Consider the following 26903-nt stretch of genomic DNA (forward strand, 5'->3'; position numbering starts at 1 on the left):
TTTAACTGACGAAGAAAAAATGATCAATCTAATTAAAAGTGTATCAAAAAAGAAATTAATCTGATGAGAACTTTAGAAAGGATTGGTCTCGATGATCTAAGACCTTACATAATCTTTTGCAAATCTCAAGGTCGTAGATCTAAATATGAACACAACTAGGGGTGAAACACCCGCAATAACTTGGTCATCTTCTCATGAACCACCAAGAGAAAGTGTGTGATATCATAATACAAATATGAAAGGATCCCAAACAGATTTTCAAACTGGTGGAGAATCACACCCTGCGAGAATAAGATCAAGGAGAAGTCAAATTCCCTTGCACCAAACACCCTAAGGTAAATCTGTTTTGGAACATATACATCCTTATGGAGTTATCCTTAACCTTAATACATTGAGCAATCCAGATACTTTGACACGAAGAGGCTCTTTTCTCAAAGAAAAATTAGCAGAATGATGTCATATGATGACAGCATTACAGAAGAATTACTAATGGATAAAAGGTATTAACAAACGTATTCATTTAAACTGTAAAGAAAATGGTCTTTCAATAATTATTGAAAGTAAGTCACAAAGACAAGAAAAAAAAAAGAACTTTAGATCTCATCTTTATGCTAGAAGTGGAAGAAGTGAAAGAAGGTTTTGGAAATCAAGAACAGTATGCTCAGGCAAAAGGCTAGATCTCACAAATCTGAGCAAAGAAGTGGACCATCAAGAAGAAGTAGGATGTCAGCCCAAACATCGAGCACATCTCGAAGAAAAGCCACCAACTAATGGTTGAAGGGACCACCACTCACAAAAGATTTGAAGTCCGAATTCCAAATATAGCAAGACTTTTATAAATATCGAGGTATAAGGAAGATGAAGACATCATTCAACATCTTCATTTTCTTTCAAATAAATTGTAATAATTTCTCTTTCTAGTTTATGTGTATTGTATTATCAGTTACTGTAAATAGTTAAACAAGTTCATCCTCCTCTACAGGAGATTACTATGTAATAATAGTTTGTATTTTGAATAAAAAGACCGAGCCTTATTACTTCTCTCATATATTATTTTCAAATTGAACTATCTTATTATACATCTTGATGTAGGAAACGAAATAGAATTGTGCTAAGTGTTGTTGAAGGAACCTACATTAGAAACATCTGTTGCGACTGCGTGGTTAGGCTGTGAGGAGCAATATGTAAAACTCAATGTATAACCCAATGACACTCCGGTCAAAAAGATAAACTGTTCAATTTATTATATGAAAGCATTATGAGTCATTTATTAAAAAAAATCGATTATCTGAATATGATATATTGGTTGGAAATTTTGTGTAACTGTATGTTTTTGGGCTATATGTCTTTAATAATATGCTCAATAGGTAAAACAATGATATGTACCGTAATTATAAACATTGAAGATATTTTTGGAAATTTAAAAAAATTGGGGAGAGCTTGATAATTTGCCCGAAAAAGAATTCTATCTCAATAGCAAAATCAGTAACGCTTCCAAATTTTTTGCACCAAAATCCATGTACTAGCTAGAGCACTTGTATTTCCATTTCAAGATACAAACCTGAAGTGTGCATTGTCAATACATCGATCATCCAAATCCCAAATACACAAGATCATATATTTAGATTATATCTCCACTGACTCATACAAGTGGATGGATCCAATAACTCGATATGATATATTACGGCAGGAGTGGATCAAAAAAAGAAATCATCCAACCACAGTTTTAAAAGATTCATGAATGTGTCTTAAAGTTTCTTGATCCCTATTCCACTCAGGCGTGGGAGCCTTCACAAAATGTGCGTAAATCTTGTTGTTTGCACAAGTCACCGAAATCAAGCTATGTGCGCCGACTCCATCAATCTCATACACATAATATACCTGCCCTTTATCATCCTTCCTCTCTTCCGAGCTCACGTTGTCCGCAGTGGCAATAAGGTCCTGTAAATCTACGTCCGATAGAGCAAGATTGTTCAAGACCGAATCTTTTGGTGCCAATTTCCGGAACCCATCAAGAAAAGTTAAGTAAACTTTCTCAGTCTTCTTCTTTGGGTTAAAGAATTCACTGTCTGTTCCGTTGGTCCCCTTTTGAATCTTGGTCACCAGCTTTTCCTTCCACCCATCTGGGACCTCGTAGATGTACTCTGCGGAGGCTTTCTTGTCGGAGTTTCCGCCGAATCCTCCGTAGTTGGCGGCGCTGGCGGCGGTGCCGTAGTAGAGGCGGTAGGTCGTGAGAGAGTCTGCTAGTGAAGGTGGGGTACTGGTTGTTAGGATTGTTGTGGCCAGAGCTGTGGCGGCTAGGGTGGTGGTTAAGTTGGGTAGGAATGGTTTTTTGGGCGGTATGGGGAGGTGGGTTTTTGGCTGCGGCGGGAGTGGTGATTTTGGGGTGGTGGCGGCGGTGGAGGTGGAGGAGAGGAGGGCGGAGGGGGAGAAGATTGTGGCCATTTTGGAGCTTGGGTAATGGAATCTTGGATTAGTGGATATGGTTTGCTTTGTATTTTTTTAATTCCTTATCCACCAATATTTAAGATTGGATATGAGGCAGGGACCGTGTACACTAGGTAATAATATTCACCAATCACAGTCGTTGATTTCACCACGTCATTTGCAATATAGGCCATCCATAACACCCTCCCCTCGTAAAAACACGCACACATTATATTAATATCTTGTTTTTTCAATTTTCATTTTAATCTTATGAAAAAATTATGTGAGACGGTCTCATGAGTCGTTTTGTGAGACAGATCTCTTATTTGGGTCATCCATGAAAAAGTATTACGTTTTATGCTAAGAGTATTACTTTTTATTGTAAATATCGATAGGGTTGATCCGTCACACAGATAAAGATTCGTGAGACTGTCTCACAAGAGACCTACTCTTAATCTTAACACTCATTATTTGTGATCTTATCGTTTATTTATCTATAATAGTATTGATGGCATTTTCGTAAATAAGTTAAATTGCAAATTTATGTTTCAGTCTAATAAGTTCCCAGAAATAGTAGTGGATTCCTCTAAACTCTCCGGATATCTTAGACAAATCCAAAAGTGTGAGACCCAGAGAATAAAATAGTATTGATGTCATTTTTGTAAATAAGTTGAAAAATATTTAATTTATTTTGATGATATTTTCGTAAATAAGTTGAAAAATAATGAATTAATTTTAAGGACAAAATGATAATTATTGACATATCTGATCATATGAAGTCTAAATGATTTGAAATTTGGATATACCGAAAAAAACTTAAAGATATAGAAGTTTCATGTTTTGAGTTTTGGAAAATTGGATTGTTTGACTAGTCCAAAAAGATATACCGACGTTAAAGAGTTAAATAGTATAATTATATTATATTATATTATTTTATTAATATTATAATAATATAAAATAATATAATATTTAAAAAAAATGATAAATATGAAACTTACATTTCATTCTTCCAAAGTTACAGAGAAAGGTAAGAGAGAAGAAAGAAGGGTTTTGGTTTTCTTTTCGATCGTGCGATTTATCAGTTTATCCAATCGACGAACCGACTTCAGTTCTGAGATCGTTGACACGAGGTCTTCGATTTGAGGTATAAATTTTATAGTTTTGGTGATGTTTGAAATTCGTCGATTTTTGTAATAAATCCGATAAATTGTTAAATCATACAGAAATTGAAGATTGTTGAATAGTGTATGATTTTAACGAAGTAGAGAAGATTATGGTGATGTTATTTTGAATTATTCTCAATTTATTATAATTGGGGAATTTTTAATCGTTAGATTGAGATTGAAGAATTATTTCTCAGTTATTAATAATTCTGATAAATATATGCGGTAGAATAACCGACAAGAAACTAAGTTTTAAAGTCGAAATTGAATTATGCTATGATTTGACTTTGATATGAATTTTTGAAGTTTCAAAAGATATTTGAAACTTATATTATTGATTTTGAATGATGTTATTGATTGAAGTGAATATGTTATTGATTTAGATAGATTATTATACTGATATCTTCAAGCTACATCGACTGGAACGAAGAATTGAGGTATGTTGCGACCGGGTAACATACGACAGATATCTGTATTATATGATATATGTTTGATTGATTGGATTGAGATACATGTCTATATGCCTTATTTGTTGAGTTGATGTGGCATACATGACATGCACGTTGAGCTATGATCCTTGGATACCCTGATATGATTTGATTTGATTCTGGGGTTTGTGAACACAATGCTATGTTTGGTATTACATGACCCTTAAAGCATAGTCATTTGTGGCCCCGATGATTGATTGAGATTTGGGATTTGATGGCGCTTTGTCGACGCTATCATACGATTATCTCTGATTGAGGCCGGTGTGCCAGCTCGAGCATTGATTTGATAGCGATTCGATTGACTCTGACATGTGCTCAGTGGATGGGCATTTGACCTGATACCTCCACGACATACATGCATTGCATATCATATATCATTGTTTAGATATCTGTGGTATATATTGTGGTTGCTTCAGACTGAGCTTTGCTCACCCCAGATGGGGCTGTTGTTGTCTTTGTATGTGGACAATGACAGGTACTCCAGGATATCAGGAGACCGGAGATGGTACTTCTGGAGGGAGTCACAGTTTGAGTTGAGGTTTCGTGGTCTTTCCCAGTATATATGTTATGTATCTATATGCCGGGGCATGTCCCGAGGATATGATTTGTTGTTGTATGAGTTGTTTTGATTATGTGTGAGCATGTTTTATGATGTGAGATGAAATATTATTTTTAGTATTCAAATAGCATATTTTGGGCTCATTGTAAAGAAATTTTAAACTCGTTTTCCGCTGTAATTAATTAACCCTAATCAAATTATATTGTAATAACGATTAGGAGCTAAGGGCCCCACACGGAGTGGTATCAGAGCATAGCTGGGAATGCTCAATTGAGTCTGATGTACACTTGAATAGGAACAAATGAATTGTGCGTTTGTGTTTGATTTATTTGTATTACTTGCTCCTACTTGATTTAGTTTGAGTAAGTTACTCTGATTTGTAAATGGATCCCACAAATGAAACTGCGAGTAGTAGTACTGAGAGGATGGTTGGACAATTCGAATGATTGTCCATGGATCTGGTGATGGCTCGATTCCAGGACTTGAAACCACCGAGGTTCTTTTTCACTGAGAGTGCAGAAAGAGCTGAAGCCTGGTTGAAGGATATTGAGCATTTGTTTAATATTGTTGAATACTCTAAGGCTAGGCGAATGAAACTTGCTCTCTATCAACTGAAAGACCGAGCAAAATCTTGGTGGGAAGCCACTGAGATTGGATTGAAAGAGGCCGGGATTGAAGTCACTTGGGATGTCTTCAAGACCCAGTTTTTGGAGCAGTATTTCCCTCCTTCTTATATACTGCCCAAGAGAATGAATTCAATAGTCTGCAGCAGGGAACGATGACTGTTGCAGAATATGCTTCGAAGTTTTCGACTTTGTTGAAGTATGCGCCTCACGTAGCTGCAAATGCAAAATATAACAGGTTTGTGAATGGATTGCATCCTGCTATATATACTTTTGTCATTTCTGGTTTGCCTACCAGCTACGCAGAGGCAATAACGAGCAAAGGCAGCTGAAGCTGGACTAAAACGAGGAGGTCCTCGGTACACTCCTCCACCTCCAGTGACAGCTCAGCAGCCTACCTTGCGTCCGAGAGGTAGGAAGTTTAAGATGACTGGTTCCACTGTTTCTTCTTCGAGTTCCAGTGGATCCCAGAGAGGGAGTCCTGTGATCGCTTCTTATTGTAGTTATTGTGGAGGCCAAGGCCCTCCTCAAGTGAAAGTGTATGCCATGACCGAGGATCAGGCTAAAGAAGCTCCTGGTGGTGTGATTGGAGGTATTTGCATACTTTGCGATTATCCTGCACGTGTTTTATTTGATACAGGAGCATCTCACTCATTCATATCTTATGCATTTGTTGCATCTCATGATATTATGAGTACTCCGTTGTATGATACATTATCAATAGCCACGCCAGCAGGAAAGATTATTTTGTCTGAGCAAGTTGTGCATAATTGTGTATTGATATACGAGGACAATGTGTTGTTTCTGAATTTGATTGTCCTTCCAATACACTACTTTGATTGTATTGTTGGCATGAATATCTTGACAACAAATCGAGCAACTGCCGATTGCTTTCATGGAGTGGTTCGATTTCGACCTATTGATGGACCCAAGTGGAATTTTTATGGCAAGGGTTCTCAAGCCAAAATTCCTTTAGTATCCTCTCTGGAAATGTATCGACTTTTGTTTAGAGGGGATGAGGGTTATTTTATCTACGCTATTGATGTCTCTAAGAAAGAGCCTTCTTTATCTGATATTCCGGTTGCGAAAGAATTCCCGGATGTATTTCCCGATGAGATTCCTGATTTTCCACCTCATCGAGAAGTTGAATTTAGTATTGATCTTGTGCCGGGAACTGCGCCTATATCGAAAGCTCCTTATCGCATGGCACCTCTTGAATTGAAAGAATTAAAAGAACAATTACAGGATCTTCTAGACAAGAGATATATTCGACCTAGTGTATCACCTTGGGGAGCTCCAGTCTTATTTGTTCGAAAGAAAGATGATACTATGCGAATGTGTATCGATTATAGGCAATTGAATCGGGCTACTGTGAAAAACAAGTATCCACTTCCTCGTATTGATGATCTCTTTGATCAGCTTCAGGGTACTTCTGTATACTCGAAGATTGATCTTCGTTCTGGGTATCATCAAGTACGTGTTCGAGAAGAAGATGTGCCTAAAACTGCTTTTCGTATCAGGTATGGCCACTATGAATTCTTTGTTATGCCTTTCGGTCTCACGAATGCTCCTGCTGTCTTTATGGATTTAATGAATCGTGTCTTTCGTGATTATCTTGACCGATTCGTTATTGTATTTATCAATGATATTCTTTTATATTCGAAATCGAAAAAGGAGCATGCTGAACATCTGAGACTGGTACTTCAAACTCTTCGTAATGGACATTTATATGCTAAATTGTCCAAATGCGAATTCTGGATGGATCGAGTGGTATTTTTAGGCCACGTCATTTCGAGACATGGAATATCTGTTGATCCTGCGAAAGTTGAAGCTGTATTGAATTGGCCGAGACCTACGAATGTCCCTGAGATCCGTAGCTTCAAGGGTTTAGCTGGTTATTATCGTCGTTTTATTGAAAGATTTTCGAAAATAGCTAAACCTATTACTCAACTGACACATAAGAATCAGTGATTCATTTGTTCAGACTAATTTTCTTGAATTGAAGACGAGATTGACCACAATACATGTGCTTACTATTCCCTCAGGTACCGGAGGATTTGTAGTGTGTACAGATGCGTTTGGTATAGGTTTGGGCTGTGTTCTGATGCAACATGGCAAGGTGATTGCTTTTGCGTCTCGTCAATTGAAATCTCATGAAACTCGTTATCCTGTTCATGATCTGGAATTGGCCGCCATTGTGTTTGCTTTGAAGATTTGGTGCCATTATTTGTACGGAGAAAAGTTTATTATTTATTCGGACCATAAGAGTCTGAAGTATCTCTTTTCTCAATCTGATTTGAATATGAGGCAACGCAGATGGATGGATCTCTTGAAGGACTTTGATTGTGAGATTCAATATCACCCGGGATCGGTGAATGTTACTGCGGATGCCTTTAGTCGGAAAGTTCATGATTCTGTTTTAGCTTCTGTCAGTGTCGCCAAGGTACACGAGGATATATGTATTTCTGGTCGGACTTTTCACTCGAATTGGAATTCTGTCACTGTCTCAGCATTGCAAATTGAGCCGAACTTGATATGGAAAATACGAAAGGCCCAACGAAGCGATGCTCAGATCCAAAAATCGAAAGAACTTGTATCTACAGGACATCAGTCTGGATTTCAGATTTTTTTTTTTTGTTCTTTACGACTTAATGGTCGGCTGGTAGTCCCTAATGATTCTGATTTGAAATCTGCCCTTCTTCGAGAAGCATATTGTAGCAAATACAGTATTCACCCTGGAGGCCGAAAGATGTATTTGACATTGAGACTCCAATTCTGGTGGAGACGTATGAAGAAGGACATTGCTGAATTTATTTCAAAATGTCTTATCTGCAGCAAGTAAAAGCCGAGAGAATAAAACCTGGAGGGTTACTCCATAGTCTTGAAATCCCGAAATGGAATTGGGAACATATTGCTATGGATTTTGTGACTCATTTACATCGTTCGCCCAAAGGTTGTGATGCTATTTGGATTGTTATTGATCGGCTTTCGAAATGTGCACATTTTATTCCGTATGAGCGGACTTATCCTTATAAGAGAATGGCCCGTTTATACATTGAGAATATTTTGAGACTGCATGGTGTGCCAGTCTCAATTGTATCAGATCGTGATCCCAGGTTTGCTTCTAAATTCTGGGGTAGTTTCCAAGAAGCAATGGGTACGCGTTTGGCTATGAGTACTGCTTATCATCCTCAGGCTGATGGCCAAACGGAGCGTACAATTCAAACGTTAGAAGATATGTTTCGTTCGATTGTGATGGATTTCAGAATGGGATGGCAAGATCCTTTACCATTGGTGGAATTTTCTTATAATAATAGCTTCCAAACGAGCATTGGTATGGCACCGTTTGAAGCCTTATACGGGAGACGATGTAGATCACCGTTATTCTGGGATGAAATTGGTGAAAGACAATTGACTGGACCTGAAATGATACAGGAAATGATGATAAGGTTCAGTTGATTCGACAGCGGATTAAAGCTGCTCAGGATCGTCAAACGAGTTATGCGAATAAACGAAGACGACCCTTAGAATTCCAGAAAGGTGATAAAGTATTTTTGAAAATATCTCCCTTCCGAGGCACCGTTCGATTTGGCATGCGAGGGAAGTTATCTCCTCGATATGTTGGTCCATACGAGATCCTTGATCGAGTTGGGGAACTTGCTTATCGGTTGGCATTGCCACCAGCTTTATCTGTCATTCATGATGTATTTCATGTTTCTATGTTGAGAAAGTACAAACCAGATCCATCACATGTACTTGCACCTGATGAGGTTGAACTTGATCCTTCTCTTTCTTATGTTGAACAACCTGTTTGCATTATGGATCGAAAGTAGAAAGTATTGAGTAATAAATCGATTCCGCTAGTTCGAGTGCAATGGACACGACATGGTGTGGAGGAGTCAACGTGTGAATTGAAAAGCAAGATGCGAGAATCATATCCGCACTTGTTTTATTCTATTCCTCCTGTTCCATTGTATTCAATGTATAATGATCCATTTACTGATTTTAGTTTTGATATGTACTATAACTGGTGACATATTATATGTTTGCCAATGTTATGTATATAGAGATGTTTGAGATTTCGAGGACGAAATCTTTTAAGTTTGGGAGAAATGTGAGACCACGAGAATAAAATAGTATTGATGGCATTTTTGTAAATAAGTTGAAAAATATTCAATTTATTTTAATGGTATTTTCGTAAATAAGTTGAAAAATAATGAATTAATTTTAAGGACAAAATGGTAATTAGTGACATATCTGATCATATGAAGTCTAAATGATTTGAAATTTGGATATACCGGAAAAAACTCAAAGATATAGAAGTTTCATGTTTTAATTTTTGGAAAATTGGATTGTTTGACTAATCCAAAGAGATATACCGGCGCTAAAGAGTTAAATAGTATAATTATATTATATTATATTATTTTATTAATATAATAATAATATAATATAATATAATATTTAAAAAAATGATAAATATGAAACTTACGTTTCATTCTTACAAAGTTATAGAGAAAGATAAGAGAGAAGACAGAAGGGTTTTGGTTTTCTTTTCGATCATGCGATTTATCAGTTTATCGAATCGACGAATCGACTTCAGTTCTGATATCGTTGACACGAGGTCTTCGATTTGAGGTACAAATTTTATAGTTTTGGTGATGTTTGAAATTCGTCGATTTTTGGAATAAATCCGATAAATTGTTAAATCATACAGAAATTGAAGATTGTTGAATAGTGTATGATTTTAACGAAGTAGAGAAGATTATGGTGATGTTATTTTGAATTATTCTCAATTTATTATAATTGGGAAATTTTTAATCGTTAGATTGAGATTGAAGAATTATTTGTCAGTTATTATTAATTCTGATAAATATATGCGGTAGAATAACCGACAAGAAACTAAGTTTTAAAGTCGGAATTGAATTATGCTATGATTTGACTTTGATATGAATTTTTGAAGTTTCAAAAGATATTTGAAACTTATATTATTGATTTTGAATGATGTTATTGATTGAAGTGAATATGTTATTGATGTAAATAGATTATTATACTGATATCTTCAAGCTACATCGACTGGAACGAAGAATTGAGGTATGTTGCGACCGGGTAACATACGACAGGTATCTGTATTATATGATATATGTTTGATTGATTGGATTGAGATACATGTCTATATGCCTTATTTGTTGAGTTGATGTGGCATACATGACATGCACGTTGAGCTATGATCCTTGGATACCCTGATATGATTTGATTTGATTCTGGGGTTTGTGAACACAATGCTATGCTTGGTATTACATGACCCTTAAAGCATAGTCATTTGTGACCCCGATGATTGATTGAGATTTGCGATTTGATGGCGCTTTGTCTACGCTATCATACGATTATCCCTGATTGAGGCTGGTGTGCTAGCTCGAGCATTGATTTGATAGCGATTCGATATACTCTGACATGTGCTCAGTGGATGGGCATTTGACCTGATACCTCCACGACATACATGCATTGCATATAATATATCATTGTTTAGATATCTGTGGTATATATTGTGGTTGCTTCAGACTGAGCTTTGCTCACCCCAGATGGGGATGTTGTTGTCTTTGCATGTGGACAATGACAGGCACTCCAGGATATCAGGAGACCAAAGATGGTACTTCTGGAGGGAGTCACAGTTTGAGTTGAGGTTTCGTGGTCTTTCCCAGTATATATGTTATGTATCTATATACCGGGGTATGTCCCGAGGATATGATTTGTTGTTGTACGAGTTGTTTTGATTATGTGTGGGCATGTTTTATGATGTGAGATGAAAAACTATTTTTAGTATTCAAATAGCATATTTTGGGCTCATTGTAAAAAAAATTTTAAACTCGTTTCCGGTGTAATTAATTAACTCTAATCAAATTGTATTGTAATAATGATTAGGAGCTAAGGGCCCCACAAAAAGATAGTACAAAATTATAGCAGTATGATATATTATCCACAAAAGCTATAAAAAAATATTTGAAAAACAAAAGAAATTCTTATAACATTAAAAGATATTCAAATAAGAATCCAAACTCTAGATCAACATACAAGTTCGAGTAAAATGACTTCGGTAGGAAAGGTTACCACCATCCTTTGGTACTGAAACTTTGTTACATCAAAAGAGGACGACCAAAGTGATGCCAAAATCTTTAACTGACGGAAAAAAGATGATCAATATAATTAAAAATGTAGAGAAAAAATTAATCCGATGACAAATTTAGAAAATATTGGTCTCGAAGATCTCCAAGGTCTTGCAGAATCTTTCGCAAATCTCAAGATTATAGATCTGAAGATAAATACGCTAGTGGTGAACAGCCCATAATAACATGGTCATCTTCTAATGAACCACTAAGGGAAATTACGGGATCTCATGATACTAATACGAGAGAAACATATTTTCATGTTTGTGGAAAAGCACATCCAGCGGGAACAAGGTTAATGAGAAGTCAAATTCCCTTGCACCAAACACCCTATGGGAAATATGTTCTTGAACCTCTACATCTTTATCGATTTATGCTTAACCTTGATGTATTGGACTTCAAAAAAGATAAGATCTCGTAGATCATTGGACATCGGCTATGAGAATCGCAGCAGAAACACTTGATTTCAACAGAGAATGATTAATTAAACTTTTAGAAATGAGTCTTATGAGATCGGAAAAAATTGCATGGGACATGACTTAGGTAGAAAGCAAAGATTCAGTCCTAGCTGGATAATCTCTTAGTGAGATAGCCGGAAGAATGACTATCCTGTATAAAGCGCAATTTATAAGGATATATCATTTTAACAATCAAGACATGGAGAAGAAAATCATACATACTCAAGCTCTATATAGTCTTGAATTACATGACATATGTTTGGTTGATGAATATATTATATTATTTACTAAATATACATGGAATTCAGGAGTTGAAGAAAATATAGCAGTGTAACTTTTCTTCGCCAAAATGCCAAATCCCTAGAGAGATGCTAATTAGGGAATATGTCTCTGGAAATCCAGATACTCTAGCATGAAAAGCCTATTTTCTCAAAGAAAAATTGGTATAATGGTGTCATATGACATCATTGAAAAAGGATTACAACAATTGAGGGATATTAATAAACATACTTTTTTATATTGCAAAGAAAATGATCTTCCAACGATCATTGGAAGTAAGTCACAAAGGCAGAAAAAGAGAACATTTAGGACTCATCTTTATGCCAGAAGTAGTGAAAGAAGTTCTTGGAAACCAAGAACAGTATGGTCTAGACAAAATGCCAAATCTTTCAAATATGAGCAAAGAAGTGGACCATCAAGGGGTAAGATGTCATCCCAATCACTGAGCACATCTCAAACACGGGAAAAACACCTACAAAGAAAATTTTTCAGAAAGGCTCATACTCAAGCTAATGAAAGTTTTAAAGATTGTAATTGTTGGACATGTGGAGCAAGAGGTCACATTTCGACCAACTGTCCAGAAAATGATGAAAGGGGAATAAAACGCTTCAATCTACACCCGGATATTGAAGAAGCGGTTTATTACCAAGATCTTATTCAAATATATCAGTTTGAAGATATCGTCTCTGAAGAAAGTGTATATGAAAAAGAAGTAGAAGAAGAAGTCTTGAGGCAAGAAGAATCAAGTAGAACAAAATCAGAATGTGACTGAAGACAAAGTGTTTTGACACGAAACACATGAATATTTGTTAGGGTTTTTCATCTAGACAACCATATCTCATAACATGGTCCAAAAGATCATGAGAGAAAATTATAGCTCACAAAGATATCAAGGATTCTCTGCAGGACAACTAGAAAAGTTATTAGAAAATCTTGGCATAAGAAATAGAAAGTATCGTCTAACCTATAAAGTTTCCAAAAGGAAAATGACAATCCCAATGGAACTTACGAGAAATAGAATGTAGATGTTATTAATTCCTTCTGAATTAATTAAGGAGAAATTATAAAACTCAAGATAAAAGTAGCACAAACCATGTTATGGATTCATATCGGAGCAATCCATATTATGATAAAAGCTATTTTTAAAGAAGGAATAGATTCACCCATCGAAATTGATATATGCGATAAACGAATGGGTAACCTTCAAAATTCAATACTAGAAACTATCTCAGGGAATCTATGTGCAGGAAAAATTTGGGGTAATTTATCCAAGAATTTCCTACAACGTGGCATACCGAGATTTCAGTCGAGTTTTGACATTGCATCAAAATTTCAAAGAAAAAAGTCCGATGAAATAGGATAATAGATCATATTCTATTACCTATCAAATTTTATATTTTTTTTATCTAATATACATCATTCATAATCGTTTTTTATAAATGAGTTTATTGAAATACCAAAAATATTTGGAAAATTTGCTCGGGCAATATATCCAGAAAGAATCGAGTTTACATACCGATTCTACATAGATGTCAAAGTCTTAGATTGTAATTAAGAAAACTATCTTTTCAAGAAGATAGAATAACAAGTCATAGGTTGGGGAAAACACTTGTCCAAGAATTCCAACCGAGAACAAAAGTTTTTTCAATAATAAGAGAACTTAGATTCCCGGAAGGATTGAGGAAAGTCGAAATAATATTTGATATAAAAAGACAAAGAAATTAATTTCCTTGTAATATTATATACTATTTGGAACAACTTATGATAGGAACTTACTAAGAAATTATCAATATCTAAGAATTGGAAGTTCATATAAAATGAATTTTGGACTAGAGTTTCTAGTGGAACACAAACCTTGAAAACGATTGAAAAATAAAATGGAGTTCATGGCAGATGATAGACCGGGGAAGATCCAATGACCACAGGTCCATTCTCGATATACATCCCAATAGGTATGTTGCGAAAAATATAAGACAAAATATTTTGCTGCTTATATTGATTTAAGTGCTGGAATTTTTATAACAAAAAGAGGAGTTTTTCCAAAAGAATTGGAAGAAGAATTACCTCAGCTTGTTGGACGAAATTTTTCTAAACGAATCTTAATCTTATGTAAATGAATTAAGATGATATAGATATTAATTGAAGATGCTTGACAAACACCTTGATACAAGGTAAAAACACCACCGATTTATTTTCATGATACATGAGCTGACATTCTGTTAGAAAACAATTTCATACAAATGTTTAAATCATATACACAAGAAAATAAGACTAGGAGATTATTTTTCACAATACCATGTGATCACAATGTCATAGTCCAGAGACTAAGAGAGGCATTTTACAAAAAAAAAATGTCAATCCATTTTCACAGCAAGTGTGGTGATGAATGAAAACTTCTGAACCTAAAAATGAAGGATTCTAGATGGTTTGTAAAAACAGTACTCCGATTGAGAGTTGAAAATGAGCTCTGACCAGTGTGGGGGCAGGCATTCAATTGCTCGACCATTTATTCCTCATTACACACCACAACCAAGTTTCTTGCACAAGATCCCAGCAGACCAAAGTTCATGTAATGACTCAAGACCATGCTCACGAGTTGCAGGTTTGCACGTTTATTGATAAAAACAAGAGTATCTCATTCATTTATATCTGTTGTTGTTTAGTACGAGATAGATATTACCTTGTTGATTGACACAATGTATGTGTCAACCCTTGGTGGTGTGTCTTTCAGGTCTCATAAGATAGATTTGAATTGCGTGATCTGCTTCGATGAAAGTATCATGATAACCAATTTCATTAAATTGTCTATATCTGAATTTGACTGCATTATCGGAATGGATATTATAACAAATTATCGAGTTGTCGTTGACTGTTTCCATGAATTTGTGAGATTCCGACAATGTTTTGGCGATAAATAGAATTTTTATGACAATGATTCACAGTCTTGCATTTCGTTAATATCAGAAATGCAGATGTTTCGATTGTTATCAACAAAGAATGAAGATATTTGATTCTTGCGATTGGTGCCACTCAAGAAAAGGGATCATTTGTTTCTTACAATCCAGTGCTTAAGGAATTTATGTCTTTCTTTTAAAAAGTTCATGAACTGGTCACCATTAGCTTCAATATATTCATAATTTGTTACAAATTAACTTTGATTGTCAAAACATGGTAATTCAAATCATCGATCGAACTTCCTCTCAACAGCACTCGGCATAGAACAAAATGAATCAAACTTAAATTCAAACACACAAAATCACATTTTTTAACTTCGAATTGAGCTCCGAGCCTGCTTAAAAAATTAAACTCGAATTCAAATATGAATCGCTCTCTATCATCAACCTTATTCAGTTGGTGATCATCCCTATGGTAAATTGGGCGCGCACAGCAATTTCCGGAGGTACAAAGCACATAACCAGTAACCACTTGATGTCTTTTAATATTCCTTTTTTTTTTTACATCTTTTCACATAAATAAGGAAAAAAAAGTTGTAAAAAAAATAGCGCCTGGGTTGATTCCATCTCGTATTCACAGAGTAAAATCTAGGCAACAATTGTTTTAATGCTACTGCATAAAAGACTAAATTGTACCGCATGTTAACCCTTCAAGATCATGCAGATCACCTGGAAAACTTTACTAAACAGAGCAAAAATTATGGAAAACCACCCCCTCCATCTCCATCATCTCCGAACGTGGCCCGTATATCCATTCCATGACTCCAGGTGCAGCCTTTTATCTCACGACTGAAGAAAACACGGTATGAAAATAAATCCAGTTCAACATTTATCCTGAAGTTCAAAAATTGCACTTCATTGAATTGGACGCCCCATCAAAATATAATTAGACAAACTAAGCAGTGCCAGAACTTCCATTTGCCTTAGGTTCTGTTCGAACATACGTTAGGCTACGGGTAGTAGAAGGTGGAACAATACTGTTGGAGGCCTGATTTGAGGTCTCAGTCAAGGTGGCCCCTCTCTTCCACTGAAAACTCCTAGCAACGGGTATACTAGGAATACGAGACCTGTATAAAGCGGGTATACCTCTGGCAAAAGGACCTCTGCTAAATTTTGGAACAGTAAATGGGGATGCTCGAGCAACTCGAGGCCAAGTAGTAAGAAAGGCAGCTTCAGGTTGAACAGAAGAACTTTTCCTCACAATCTGTGGATATGCAGACGTTATACAGGTTAGATTCATTTAAAACAAATGTTAAAAAGGAAGACAGGAAGAAAAGACCATCAGCGCATGTAAAGGGGTAACAAAGTTGTAAACATTCAGTGAATCAGTTTAACAGATGAATTTTTATAATCCAGTTTTTTGGAAAAACGTTGCAATAAATGTTTTGCTTTCAATATGGCATTTGGAATAAACAGTTTTTTAAAAACTTCTATAGAAGTTAAGATCGTCTCTTTCAAAATCTGGATTCTACATAATATTTCAATTTAATTTTTAATTCATCTCACTTTCAGTCTTATTAGATGAACACTCCATTCTTAGAGATGATATGAAATCAAGAACTGGCTGGTGATCATTGCATGAGGTTCATATGACCATCTTTCTATATTTTTGCACCTTAGCTTAGCTGATTGCCGTCCATGGAGTTGCACAAAATTTCTGTATCTGACTTAATGCAGTAGTCCTACTGGGTTAGGTACCTTTTCTTGATTCTGGATCTCCAATTTCAACTAAACAATTAGGAAAATGATTGATCCAGGTGAACAAAATAAAGCTACATACCTACTACAGCCTGTGGTTCTGATTCCTTAATTTCCCGCTATTAAGAGAGAACAATTCGGGCTCCAAATCCGATTTTTTTATAGGAAAAGATATTATATTAATCGAAGCTATTAATAACAAAAAAACGGACAAGTGGTCCGCGTTAACAACAAATAAGACTACAATCCCGAAACTTAATCTTGTCTCAGCAGTCTTCATGCTATTCTTCTTGATTGTCAAAAATCATCATATTATTCTCCAACCAAAACAAACCAACAAATATAATGAACTATCACCATCCAAAAAAATTTACAGCTCCTGTCAACGTCGCGACTAAGATCTGTTGCAAATAAATCCCTTGTTGATCTCGAAGCTACCCAAACCAGACCCAACTCCTCCAATGCTTTGAAGTAAAGGTAGCTCAAAAAAAACGATGAATAAAAATGTGGTCTTGGGTCTCCATCTCTTGCAGTCATAACACACCAACTCGAACAAAGAGAGTAAGTGGGCCACCTTTTTTGCATCGCAAATTGGTAAATTTCCTAGCATTGGAATCCAAGAGAACACTTTCCAAACGACATGATAAAGAGGAAAATAGGGAAAACAATTGCCTGGAAAAAAAGACTAGTATAAAGATTTAACTGAAAATAGCTTGAGAAATCCCAAACCCATTTTCTAATATCGCCATCTCCTTCAACCAAACTAACCCTCTCTAAGGACCCTAGCAGTTCGCTCAAAATGCTCGCTTCCTCATCCCTCAAACCCCGATGAAAGTGCAAATCCCAAGGAAGGAAGAAATAGATGAAGTGTCAGAATGAATAAAATGGGAAAGTGTCAGAATGAGCCGTAGAGATCTGAAAAAAATATAGATGGATAAAGATCCTGAAAAGATGAATTGCCCCTCACCACCTATCCTCCGAAAACCTGATCTTATTGACCCTTTTTACCACAGCCCTCACTGACTAATGAAAAACTGGATAAATCCTAGAAACAAACTTCTATGGACTCCTGAATCTGACATTCCTCACTAGGCCGACATCCCACCCATTATATTGTAAGCCATATTTGCTCGTGATAATCTTCTTCCATAACAGCTCTCTCTCTCAAACAAATCTCCACCATTTTCCTAGATGGACCAAGTAACAATGTAGATCCCCATCACCTTCACCCCACAAAAAATCCCCTAATAATCTTCTCCATGGCCTCTGCTATGCCTCGTAGAATCCTAAAAAGAGATATGAAGTACACTGACAAAGCATTCAGCACTACTAAGATCAAAGTCAATATTCCTCCTGTAGAAAAAAACGCTTGCTTCCAACTCGCTAATTTATTGGACATCTTGGAAAGGACAAGCTCCCAAAACGAAACTTTTAATGGATTTTCACCTAATGGAACCCCCAAATATCTAATGGGCCCTCCCACTCCCAACCTCACTAGCTAACCTTCCACTTATTCTTCTTCATACTTAAGCCCCAATAAGGCACTTTTATCTATATTAATCTTTAATCCTAACATATTACAAAATGAATACAAAATCTCCACCAAAAATCTCAAATGGCCATCATTCTTCAAAAAGAACAAAATATCGTCTGCAAATTGAATATGGGAGATCTCTACGTATTTCCAAACAGTGGATAAGGTTCATGGGCTTTGCCTTGTCGACCAATCTGCCCAACGCATCTACTACCAAGTTAAAAAGGAACGGGGAAAGCGGATCTCCATTTCTAAATCCTTTTTCTCCCTTAAATTTACCCCCTAGGCCTTTCATTAATAAGCAATGAGAAGGACACAGTCGAAAAGAAACCCTCTCCATTTTCTCCAACGCTCTTTGAAACCTTTTGTGAATAAGACAAAATCAAAAAACTTAGATCCACGTTGTCATAAGCCTTCTCGAAATCAACTTTAAAACCCAACCCTTCTTTTTCTTCAGCGGTTCAGCCTCAGGTCCTCCACCAACTCATTTGCTATGAGACAACAATCTAGAATCTGCCTACCTTAGATGAAAGCATTCTGAGTTTCTGCTATTGTAACGGGGTTGCCTTCTTCAATCTCAAAGACAAGACTTTAGCAATAATCTTATACAGGTTGGTTATCAAACTGATAGGCCGAAAATCTCTTATCCGAACAAATTCTTGTTTTCTAGGGATCAAACATATGTAAGTTTCATTGGTGATACCATTGATAATACCCCTAAAAAATACGATATTAGTGAATTTTAGAAAGAAATGATACAAAGGTAATTTCAGAAATCACCTCTTAGAATTATTTTTTGATCACAAAACATACACCGAAAAACTAACCTCGATCTCAGCTTTCTAAAGAAAAGGATGCGAGGGATATTCTCGGAAATCAGCGTATTTCACTAATTAATTCTACTTATTAAGATGAAATTTTTCTTAAAACTAAATTTCCATGGAGCTCCAAATATAAACTTTAAGAAAATAAGTTGACTTCAATAATATGTGAAACTTGAAAAAACATAGAAGAAAGAAAGAAACTGTGCTACTATAAAGTTTCAAATTTTAATAGCAAGTAACTTCTTGCACCGTAGATGTGTATATCTTCTCTTTTTAAAAATAATAAAAATAAATAATTGTTATTGCTATAATTATTTCAGCAACATTTATTTCACATCTTACATTTAAATATTTATTTCACATCTTTACATTTACACGGCAAGGGTTTTATTCACTAGTTTTTTTTTAAGACAAAAACAATCTATTGGAAATTCCAACATTTATCGGATCAACAAAGAAGTTTTCATTATAAGTTTTAGATGATTAGAGTGCACATGCAACTAATCAAAACGTCATCTTAAGGCAACAAATGAAATTTCAGCCTCAGCAAGTTTCTTTTTTCACTGTAGGAAAGTATGAGTAACAGAATTTTCACAAAAACAAACAAATAGGGGAAAAAACCCAAAATTAGCCAGTAAAAAAGGCAACCAAACAAACCTGTGACAGTATAAAGCGAAATAAGAGAGACCAAACAAACAATCCATCATGCAGCCACAGAACACAAAAAAGGCTGGACATTCATCAACTAAATAATTCACATTAGCATCCTTCAATCACTTACCTTGAGAAACCGAGACATAAAAGAGGTACCATTCAAAGACAGAGCATGCTCAGCCGCTTCTTTTCTCATGAATTCTATATAAGCTGATCTGAATAAGCAATACACTTCAGGATCTCCTTTATAAAAATGGGGTAAAAATATTAATAAATGGAAATGATACATCCAAGAAACCTTACCCTTTCGGTTGCCCAGTGGCAGGATCAGTTAAAATAATTACTTTCAGGACTTCTCCAAACTTGTTGAAATGTCGTGACAGACTGTCCTTGGTGGCAGCAAAATGAACCTAATGCAGGGGATAATATGTCAATGACAAAGAAAAGCAATATAATTAAAGAACAGAGCCCTTACAAATCAGAATGTTTAGAATCAGATTCGGGTAATTACATTGCTAAGAAAAATGGTTCGAGAATCGGCATCTTCTGTAGGCCCACTTGCAGAATATAATCCTGCATACGTATGTTCAGATAAAAGGATCAATATCATGGGATCTTAAAGATCTAATTATTTTACTGGTGGCATGGAGAATCAGTTGTGCATCTTGATTTAAAGTTAGAATATCAAACCAGGACTAAAAACCCAAAATGACGTAAGTTGGAAGCAACCATCAGTTTTAACAAGTAAAAATATGACTACAATGCCAAAACCGCATAAGTTGGAAGCAACCATCAGTTTAAACAAATAAAAAAATAGATGCATATGCTCTCACATCTGTTCTGCAAATTAAAGATGCACTAGGATGGGGAAAAAAGAAGGCTTACCAAGTGGTGCCGGAGCCATTTGTAGTTCATGTTTAGGATCAATACCTGGTTGTGCCTACAGAAGAGCAAGCAAGAAGACATTGGTGAACAAATGCATAATGGCTATAAAACAGCTCATTATGACAAACAAGCAAAGGACACAAAAACATAAGACATTATTTCACTTGGATATCTTACGTGTCCATTGAAACCTACTAAGGAGTTGTTCTCCTTTGTCAACCACACTTCAGATTTAGCAACCAAAGTATCGGTCCCTATGAATTCTTCAAGATTATGCATCTTAGATCCCTCCCTAGCCTCCTGATATTGCGGAAGCCTCAAGGTGTTCATGTTTACAGATGAAGAAATCTTGAAGGATTTACTAGGCATATCCATAAGACGATCTTGTTGTGGCCTATGTGCTCTTCCTTCAGAATTATTAGTTGCACCATACTGAAACTGTAAGGAGTTCTCTGCCAATTTTCCTCTGGATAAGCCTAACGCATTAGTCACTCTTTGCCCCATCACATCATTATAATCATCATAACCTACACCAAAATCCAAAGCCACAACAGGGTTGTCATCAAAGGATGAAGTACTCCCATCTTGTTGCAACATGCCATCATTCTGTGGATAATAAGTAGAACGAAAAACCTCACTTTCATTAACAAAATCAGCTTCATCAACAATATCTCTGAATTCATCTTGATTGATAATGTTTGAAGCAATAGCAGGATGATCAAGCCTATCAAACACATTACGCGATGGTCTATCTTTGCTCAGATCTTTCACCGCATCTGTTACAGCCTTAATAGCAGCTGACATGTCAGCACGCAATCCAGCAACTTGTCTAGTTCTCCGTTGATGTTCTTTTGGGGAAACATCCTCTGTCGAAGTGGAAATAACAGAACGAAGGCGTTTGAGGGAAGGTTCTGCCGGCCTAGAAGTACCAACAGCTTCTCGTACTGCAAACTGCAACAACCTTTTTGGGGCACTGATGGTTTCTGAAATTTTCCTCTGCAAATGTCAAACAAGTGAGAAAAATGGAAATAAACAAGGGACTCCATATCTTTTGGCATATTGAGCAAGGAATATTTGACAGAACAACTGCTACATGAAGCATGAAAAGAAAAAGGAATGACTAGCAGCCACCGATTGAACTTTTTATAGGTCTAGGACAATTTCAATAAACAATTAAGAAAAAAATATGTCAGAGCCCATGTAAAGTTTTCCATCCAAACATTAAGAAAAGGCAGGGCATAACTAATGAAATAAATTATAATGAGGTCATACCTCAGGACAATAAAAGATGAAAAAGAACCGTAAACAATAACAATGAAAGTTATATTGCGATGCATAAAAAAGGATCTTGCATGAAGGCAGTTCAGTAAATATTGAGAGAACGTCAGGGTGGTGGGTTTGATATCAATAATAAAGTGTTTGAAATATTTGGAGGATATTCTTGAAAAAGAATGCCAATTTTTTCCATAAAACAACGGAAGAAGAGTGGAAAGAGGAGAGAATCAACCAAACATTTTCTTTATAGGAAAAAAATCCACGAGAAAACTTGGAACCTTAAATGGGATCGGCACTTTTCAAATTACATGAAAAAGACAGAAAGAAAACCACTGACAGAAAAATCATAGAAAGAATTGACAGAAAAAATCCCTCAAGGATCCCAAACCCAAATTCTAGTATCTGCAACCCCTTCAACCAACCTGATATCCTAATGTATTTATTTTATTGTTGTGCCTTTCTTTACTCTGCTTGAAATATCTTTTATCAAATTAAAAAAAAAATTTATTCTAGACCCTATGGTAACAGAATAGATGATAAAGAAGTTTCTCAAACAACATGAGGTATACTTTATTTCATCTCCAATTAGTCAGTTTTCCAATAGTTAGGTACAAATGATCTCTTTTTACTTATTGCATAATTTACATATGAGCCATACAAAAGATAATGCTGCTACAGGAGGCATATTTTTTTCACTCTACTCCCTATATGAATCAAAATCCCACGTCGTTTAAATACATTCAACTGTTTCACCTACTTCCTTTTTCAAATCTTGATGAATGGATAAACAAAATCTCAGCGAAAAAAAAAGAGAAAATAACAAGTCATGTCATTTAACTGTCAGGAATCATCTTGTTTCACATTTAAACAATATCAATAGGCCATACAATACGAATCATCAGAATATTCCAAAACATGTACCTCATGCCAATTTTGTGCAGACCAATACAGAGTTTGCCAAAGAAACAATGATACGAACAAGAGGAAACAGAACTGAGAACTTGGAGACTGTAAATTCATTTCTATATATTGACATCAAGAAAAATGCATTTATGGGCTTCCAAAAAGGATACATCTCTATAACAACCTTCCCACATGGCTCCATCACAGGGCATTTACACACAACCACCATTCACCACACGATCGCAGTTATAAAATTAAGATTTAGCAAATTATCACAGTGAACTCTATAGCTACTAGTCAATTGGTAAAGTGAAACTAGATCACAAAAGGGGGGATGCAACATATGATGGAAACTCTCAGAAAACCCCAGTCCAAAATACCATTTATAAAATCCTATTTCTAAACTATATGGAAGAAAGAAAGAAATTCAAGAATTTCCTACTTAAAAAAGCAAATTGAAAAGGCTCCAAGCAGCATGGAACTCTAGGGAATAAAATCACCTTTCTTGGACGTTTCTCCTCAGTTTGCCTTCTTCTCTTCTGTGTAATTGGCCTAGGTGAACGAGATAGTTTAGTTCGATCAACTCTGTGACGAGGGTTATCCTTGGAATGCACATTCTCAGCCAAAGAGTTTCTAGAAAGGGGGATTACATTTTCGTCCTTGTCCCTCTCTAAACCATTCCCTTCCCTATTGTAACGTTTTCCAGATGTTTTATCAGAAGTTCTTTTCTCAGCTTCAGGTGAAGCATGCTGCAACTCTGTTTTTCCAACTTGTTTCCCTGTTGAGAACTTCACACTAGGGGCTCGATCTGGATGAAGTGCCGAGGGTTGCACATATAGACTTAAATGAGATCCTAAATGATCCCAGAGCCTGAGCAAAACAACAATATTGATCAGAGAGAGTGGTAAAATGTTTGCTGCCAAGAAAAACATTTAGCAGGAAAAAATAATCTTACCAAGATATGAATGTGTCACTGTCGTCTCCCAGAAAGACATTTAACTCACCCTTTGCTTCATCTTTCCGCCTACCATTTTTTAGCAAGACTATGACATATTCCTATAGCCAAATAACAGAAGATCAATGATAAGTGGAAAAAATTTGGTAGATTGGCATTATAATACATGATAGATGAGATTCAATAAAAAATCAGTGAATGTCAAATTTTTACATGGTACAATACAGTTAGGCACATGACCTGCTAATGCAAAAACCAATTTTCAGTAAACGATACTGGATCGAGCAAAAATATAATCAAAGCCAAGGAAACTAGAAGTGATCCGGATATATTAAATATAGATAAATAAAAAAGGCATTCATGAAAGAGATGCGCCCCTAGGAGAAACCAAATAGTAACTATCTCAACATAAACCAATTCTTAAGGTAGCTAACCATCGCTGGAGTTTTATACAAGACGTTCGTATGTAACATCTCACATAAACACAAATAATGTGGGTCCAACAGTACTTTTTTGCTTTCAATTCAGATGTCAACATGAACATCTTGTGTAAATTACACCGAAAGTGTTATAGACAAAGCCATAAAAAACCTCAAACGTAAAAAAATAACATATTGGATAGGGTGGCCTCTCAAACTTACGTACGAGTCACACTCCAAATGACCGGGAAGCAAACTTGGGATCACAACAATTAATGAGGTGTCACATTCCACCTTTGTTCTATCAAACATTTAGCACATCAATGACCTCGAAGACTTATCTAGAACCAATTTCCTTTTAAAAGAAAGAAATCTCAACAGCGAACCGCACGTGTTACAGGCTTAAAAAGAAAAAAAAGAAGAGAGAGATAATCAGCAAAGAAAGTGAGCCCAAGATTAATGAAAAATAACAGAAGCAACATCATACCACCAGAGTGTCGTCAGTGTAGTCACCCATAAACTCCTTCAGTTTCTCATTGATTTGCGCTCGAAGCCGCGCAACTCCTGCGTCTGATAATTCGCCCCCAAATGTCCGCTCATCTCCCGCCATTAATCCACTCCACCAAAAAAAAAAAAAAAACCAATAGGGTATTCCTAAAACCCTAATCACAATTGCAATGACGACGCTCCAACAACTTGATTCAGTTCCCAAAAATCCAAAACCCTCAGTCTAAAACAAATGAAATTATACAGACAACCGGAAAAGAAAAGGCCGATAGATATTAGAAAATTAAGAATGCGCCGAATCGTTCCACGGATATTGATTAGGGCTTTTCATTTAGAAGTAAATCAACAAAAAAGAAAATAATTTTAACAAAATCAAGTTTAGGGATTTCGGGCAAGAGAATCCAGAAGCCTTTCGCTGAGCGGCAGTGAAAAGGGTCGCAAGGTACAACCCGACGTCGATTTGTATTTTTTTGTATCTACTGGCTTAGAAATGATGTAAAGGCTATAGCACAAAGAAAACAAACATTTTTTCTAGGTGAGTCGGACTATTTTATAGATTTTTTTCAATAATTTTTCGGACGAGACTGTTATGAATCAAATAAGTATCTGACGATGATATTTTTGTCAATATTTTTTCGAACGAGATTATTTTGTAGAATTTGTTCAACACAATTTATTAAATATCGGGCACAAAAAAGTACAAATAAATTTCTTGTTTTTAACTATTACAAAATCCAAAATATTCCTAAAAAAATCAAATTATTATTGTTATTATTATTATTATTATTATTATTATTATATATATATATATATATTTCAATATTATATGATTGAACGTAGTCAAATTTCAGTCTATTAATAGGGTGTATGTAGTATATATTCAGTGGAATCACATAAAATATTTTGATAGAAAATAATTCATAACCATGAAATAAGTGTAATTGTTGCATAATTTTTATTTTCTCATGCTGTTAGTTTGATAAAATATAAATAAAAAAATAAAAATTGAAAAGGGTAAATTTGCAATAAATCCTTAAATCCAAACTTAACTTTATTCTAACTTCCAATATTTAAAAAACTTTCTTTAAACTCCCTAATATAATAAAAATGACAAAAATACCTTTATATGTGTTAAATTTAATGATTGACTTTACTGGGCCGAAAATGGTATTAGAGCCTAAGAAAATTATTTCAAACATACAAATTTATTATTATTAAACAATTAAATGTTTGAGGAGGAGAGTTTTTTCAAATAACATGAATCCGAACCCATGTTCGAGATTAATTATTTACGGGGTTTATTTTAAATTTTTGGAATATTTGAAGCAGGAAGATATAACCAATATTAGATATCAAGAAAACAGGGGAACTTATCAGAGTCCTAAGCTTAGTAAACTTATGATTCAAAATAACAGGTTTCTAAAAATAGTACCGTATTCCTCTAAACTTTCTGGAGATCTTAGAAAATTCAAAAGACAGTACAAAATTATGGCAATATACTATATTATGTACCACAAAATATGGAGAAAATTCTTGAAAACCAGGGAAGAAAATTATTGGAATATTAAATGATATTCGAACAAGAATTCAAAACCTAGAACAACAACTAAGTTCTAGTAGAAAGATTTCAGAAAGGAAGGTTACCACTGCGAAGATTAGTCTAATAGACTCGGTACCAAACTAGAAAATATGGAGAAAAAAGTCAGTGACTTTTTTTAGACAGTCAGAGAAAAGACCAAAGAAGTAGACGAGGGGAAGCAATTTCAAGGAAGTCTACTTAAAAAAATTGAATTCCAAGCCCCAAAAATTATGAAGAATGAACAATTGTTGAGGAAATATGAAAAAGATAATTGACTTCTTGACGCAAAAGTTCAGTGTTTGTCGACCTCCTTCCACTCATAATGGATTTTGGGAAATTGGATTTGAGTCTGAAACTTTAATTCTATTGTTTTGTTTATTTCAAATTGATAACAATACATTTGTAATCAAATACTATTCTTACAATTTAAATGACAATGAGACGAGGCGGGACGGGACGGGTTTGCCATCCATCGTCCCCAAATTCCATCTCTACCCCTACACTCGCCTCGATCCTCAGTTTTTCGGGTTAGGATAATCCCCGTACCCGTCCCGAACT

General features: G+C 35.5%; 2 protein-coding genes across 5 annotated transcripts; both read right to left on the reverse strand.

Moving 5' to 3' along the window:
* Positions 1–1604: 1604 nt before the first annotated feature.
* On the reverse strand, positions 1605–2500 carry LOC140983748 (thylakoid lumenal 19 kDa protein, chloroplastic). Its single transcript, XM_073450872.1, has one exon. It carries the CDS (start codon positions 2443–2445, stop codon positions 1711–1713), a length of 735 nt encoding a protein of 244 aa, XP_073306973.1. The 5' UTR covers positions 2446–2500; the 3' UTR covers positions 1605–1710.
* A 13146-nt stretch (positions 2501–15646) lies between these two features.
* Positions 15647–25258, reverse strand: LOC140984590 (uncharacterized). Of its 4 annotated transcripts, XM_073452127.1 has the most exons (10): positions 24747–25258; positions 23841–23941; positions 23386–23755; positions 21346–21703; positions 20885–21234; positions 20708–20762; positions 20334–20395; positions 20126–20232; positions 19950–20037; positions 15647–16316 (listed from the first exon to the last, which is right to left on the reverse strand). In XM_073452127.1, exons 1-10 carry the CDS (start codon positions 24867–24869, stop codon positions 16008–16010), a joined length of 1923 nt encoding a protein of 640 aa, XP_073308228.1. In that variant the 5' UTR covers positions 24870–25258; the 3' UTR covers positions 15647–16007. The 4 variants fall into 4 exon arrangements, 3 of the variants coding, with proteins under 3 accessions (XP_073308228.1, XP_073308227.1, XP_073308229.1); XM_073452126.1 differs by having other exon boundaries at positions 20885–21703; XM_073452128.1 differs by having other exon boundaries at positions 16081–16316; positions 19950–20032; positions 20885–21703.
* Between the last annotated feature and the right edge of the window lie 1645 nt (positions 25259–26903).

Source organism: Primulina huaijiensis, chromosome 9 (assembly GCF_012295235.1).
Source record: "Primulina huaijiensis isolate GDHJ02 chromosome 9, ASM1229523v2, whole genome shotgun sequence".
Classification (NCBI taxonomy): domain Eukaryota; kingdom Viridiplantae; phylum Streptophyta; class Magnoliopsida; order Lamiales; family Gesneriaceae; genus Primulina; species Primulina huaijiensis.

Bases quoted from the DNA above. Each gene is read 5' to 3' on its own strand.
- LOC140983748 (XM_073450872.1), bottom strand. From the start codon at position 2,445: ATGGCCACAATCTTCTCCCCCTCCGCCCTCCTCTCCTCCACCTCCACC.
- LOC140984590 (XM_073452126.1), bottom strand. From the start codon at position 24,869: ATGGCGGGAGATGAGCGGACATTTGGGGGCGAATTATCAGACGCAGGA. The intron at 23,942-24,746 runs GTATGATGTTGC...ATTTGGCTATAG, and splicing joins ACACTGACGACACTCTGGTG to GAATATGTCATAGTCTTGCT. The intron at 20,038-20,125 runs GTAAGGTTTCTT...TTGCTTATTCAG, and splicing joins GCCACTGGGCAACCGAAAGG to ATCAGCTTATATAGAATTCA.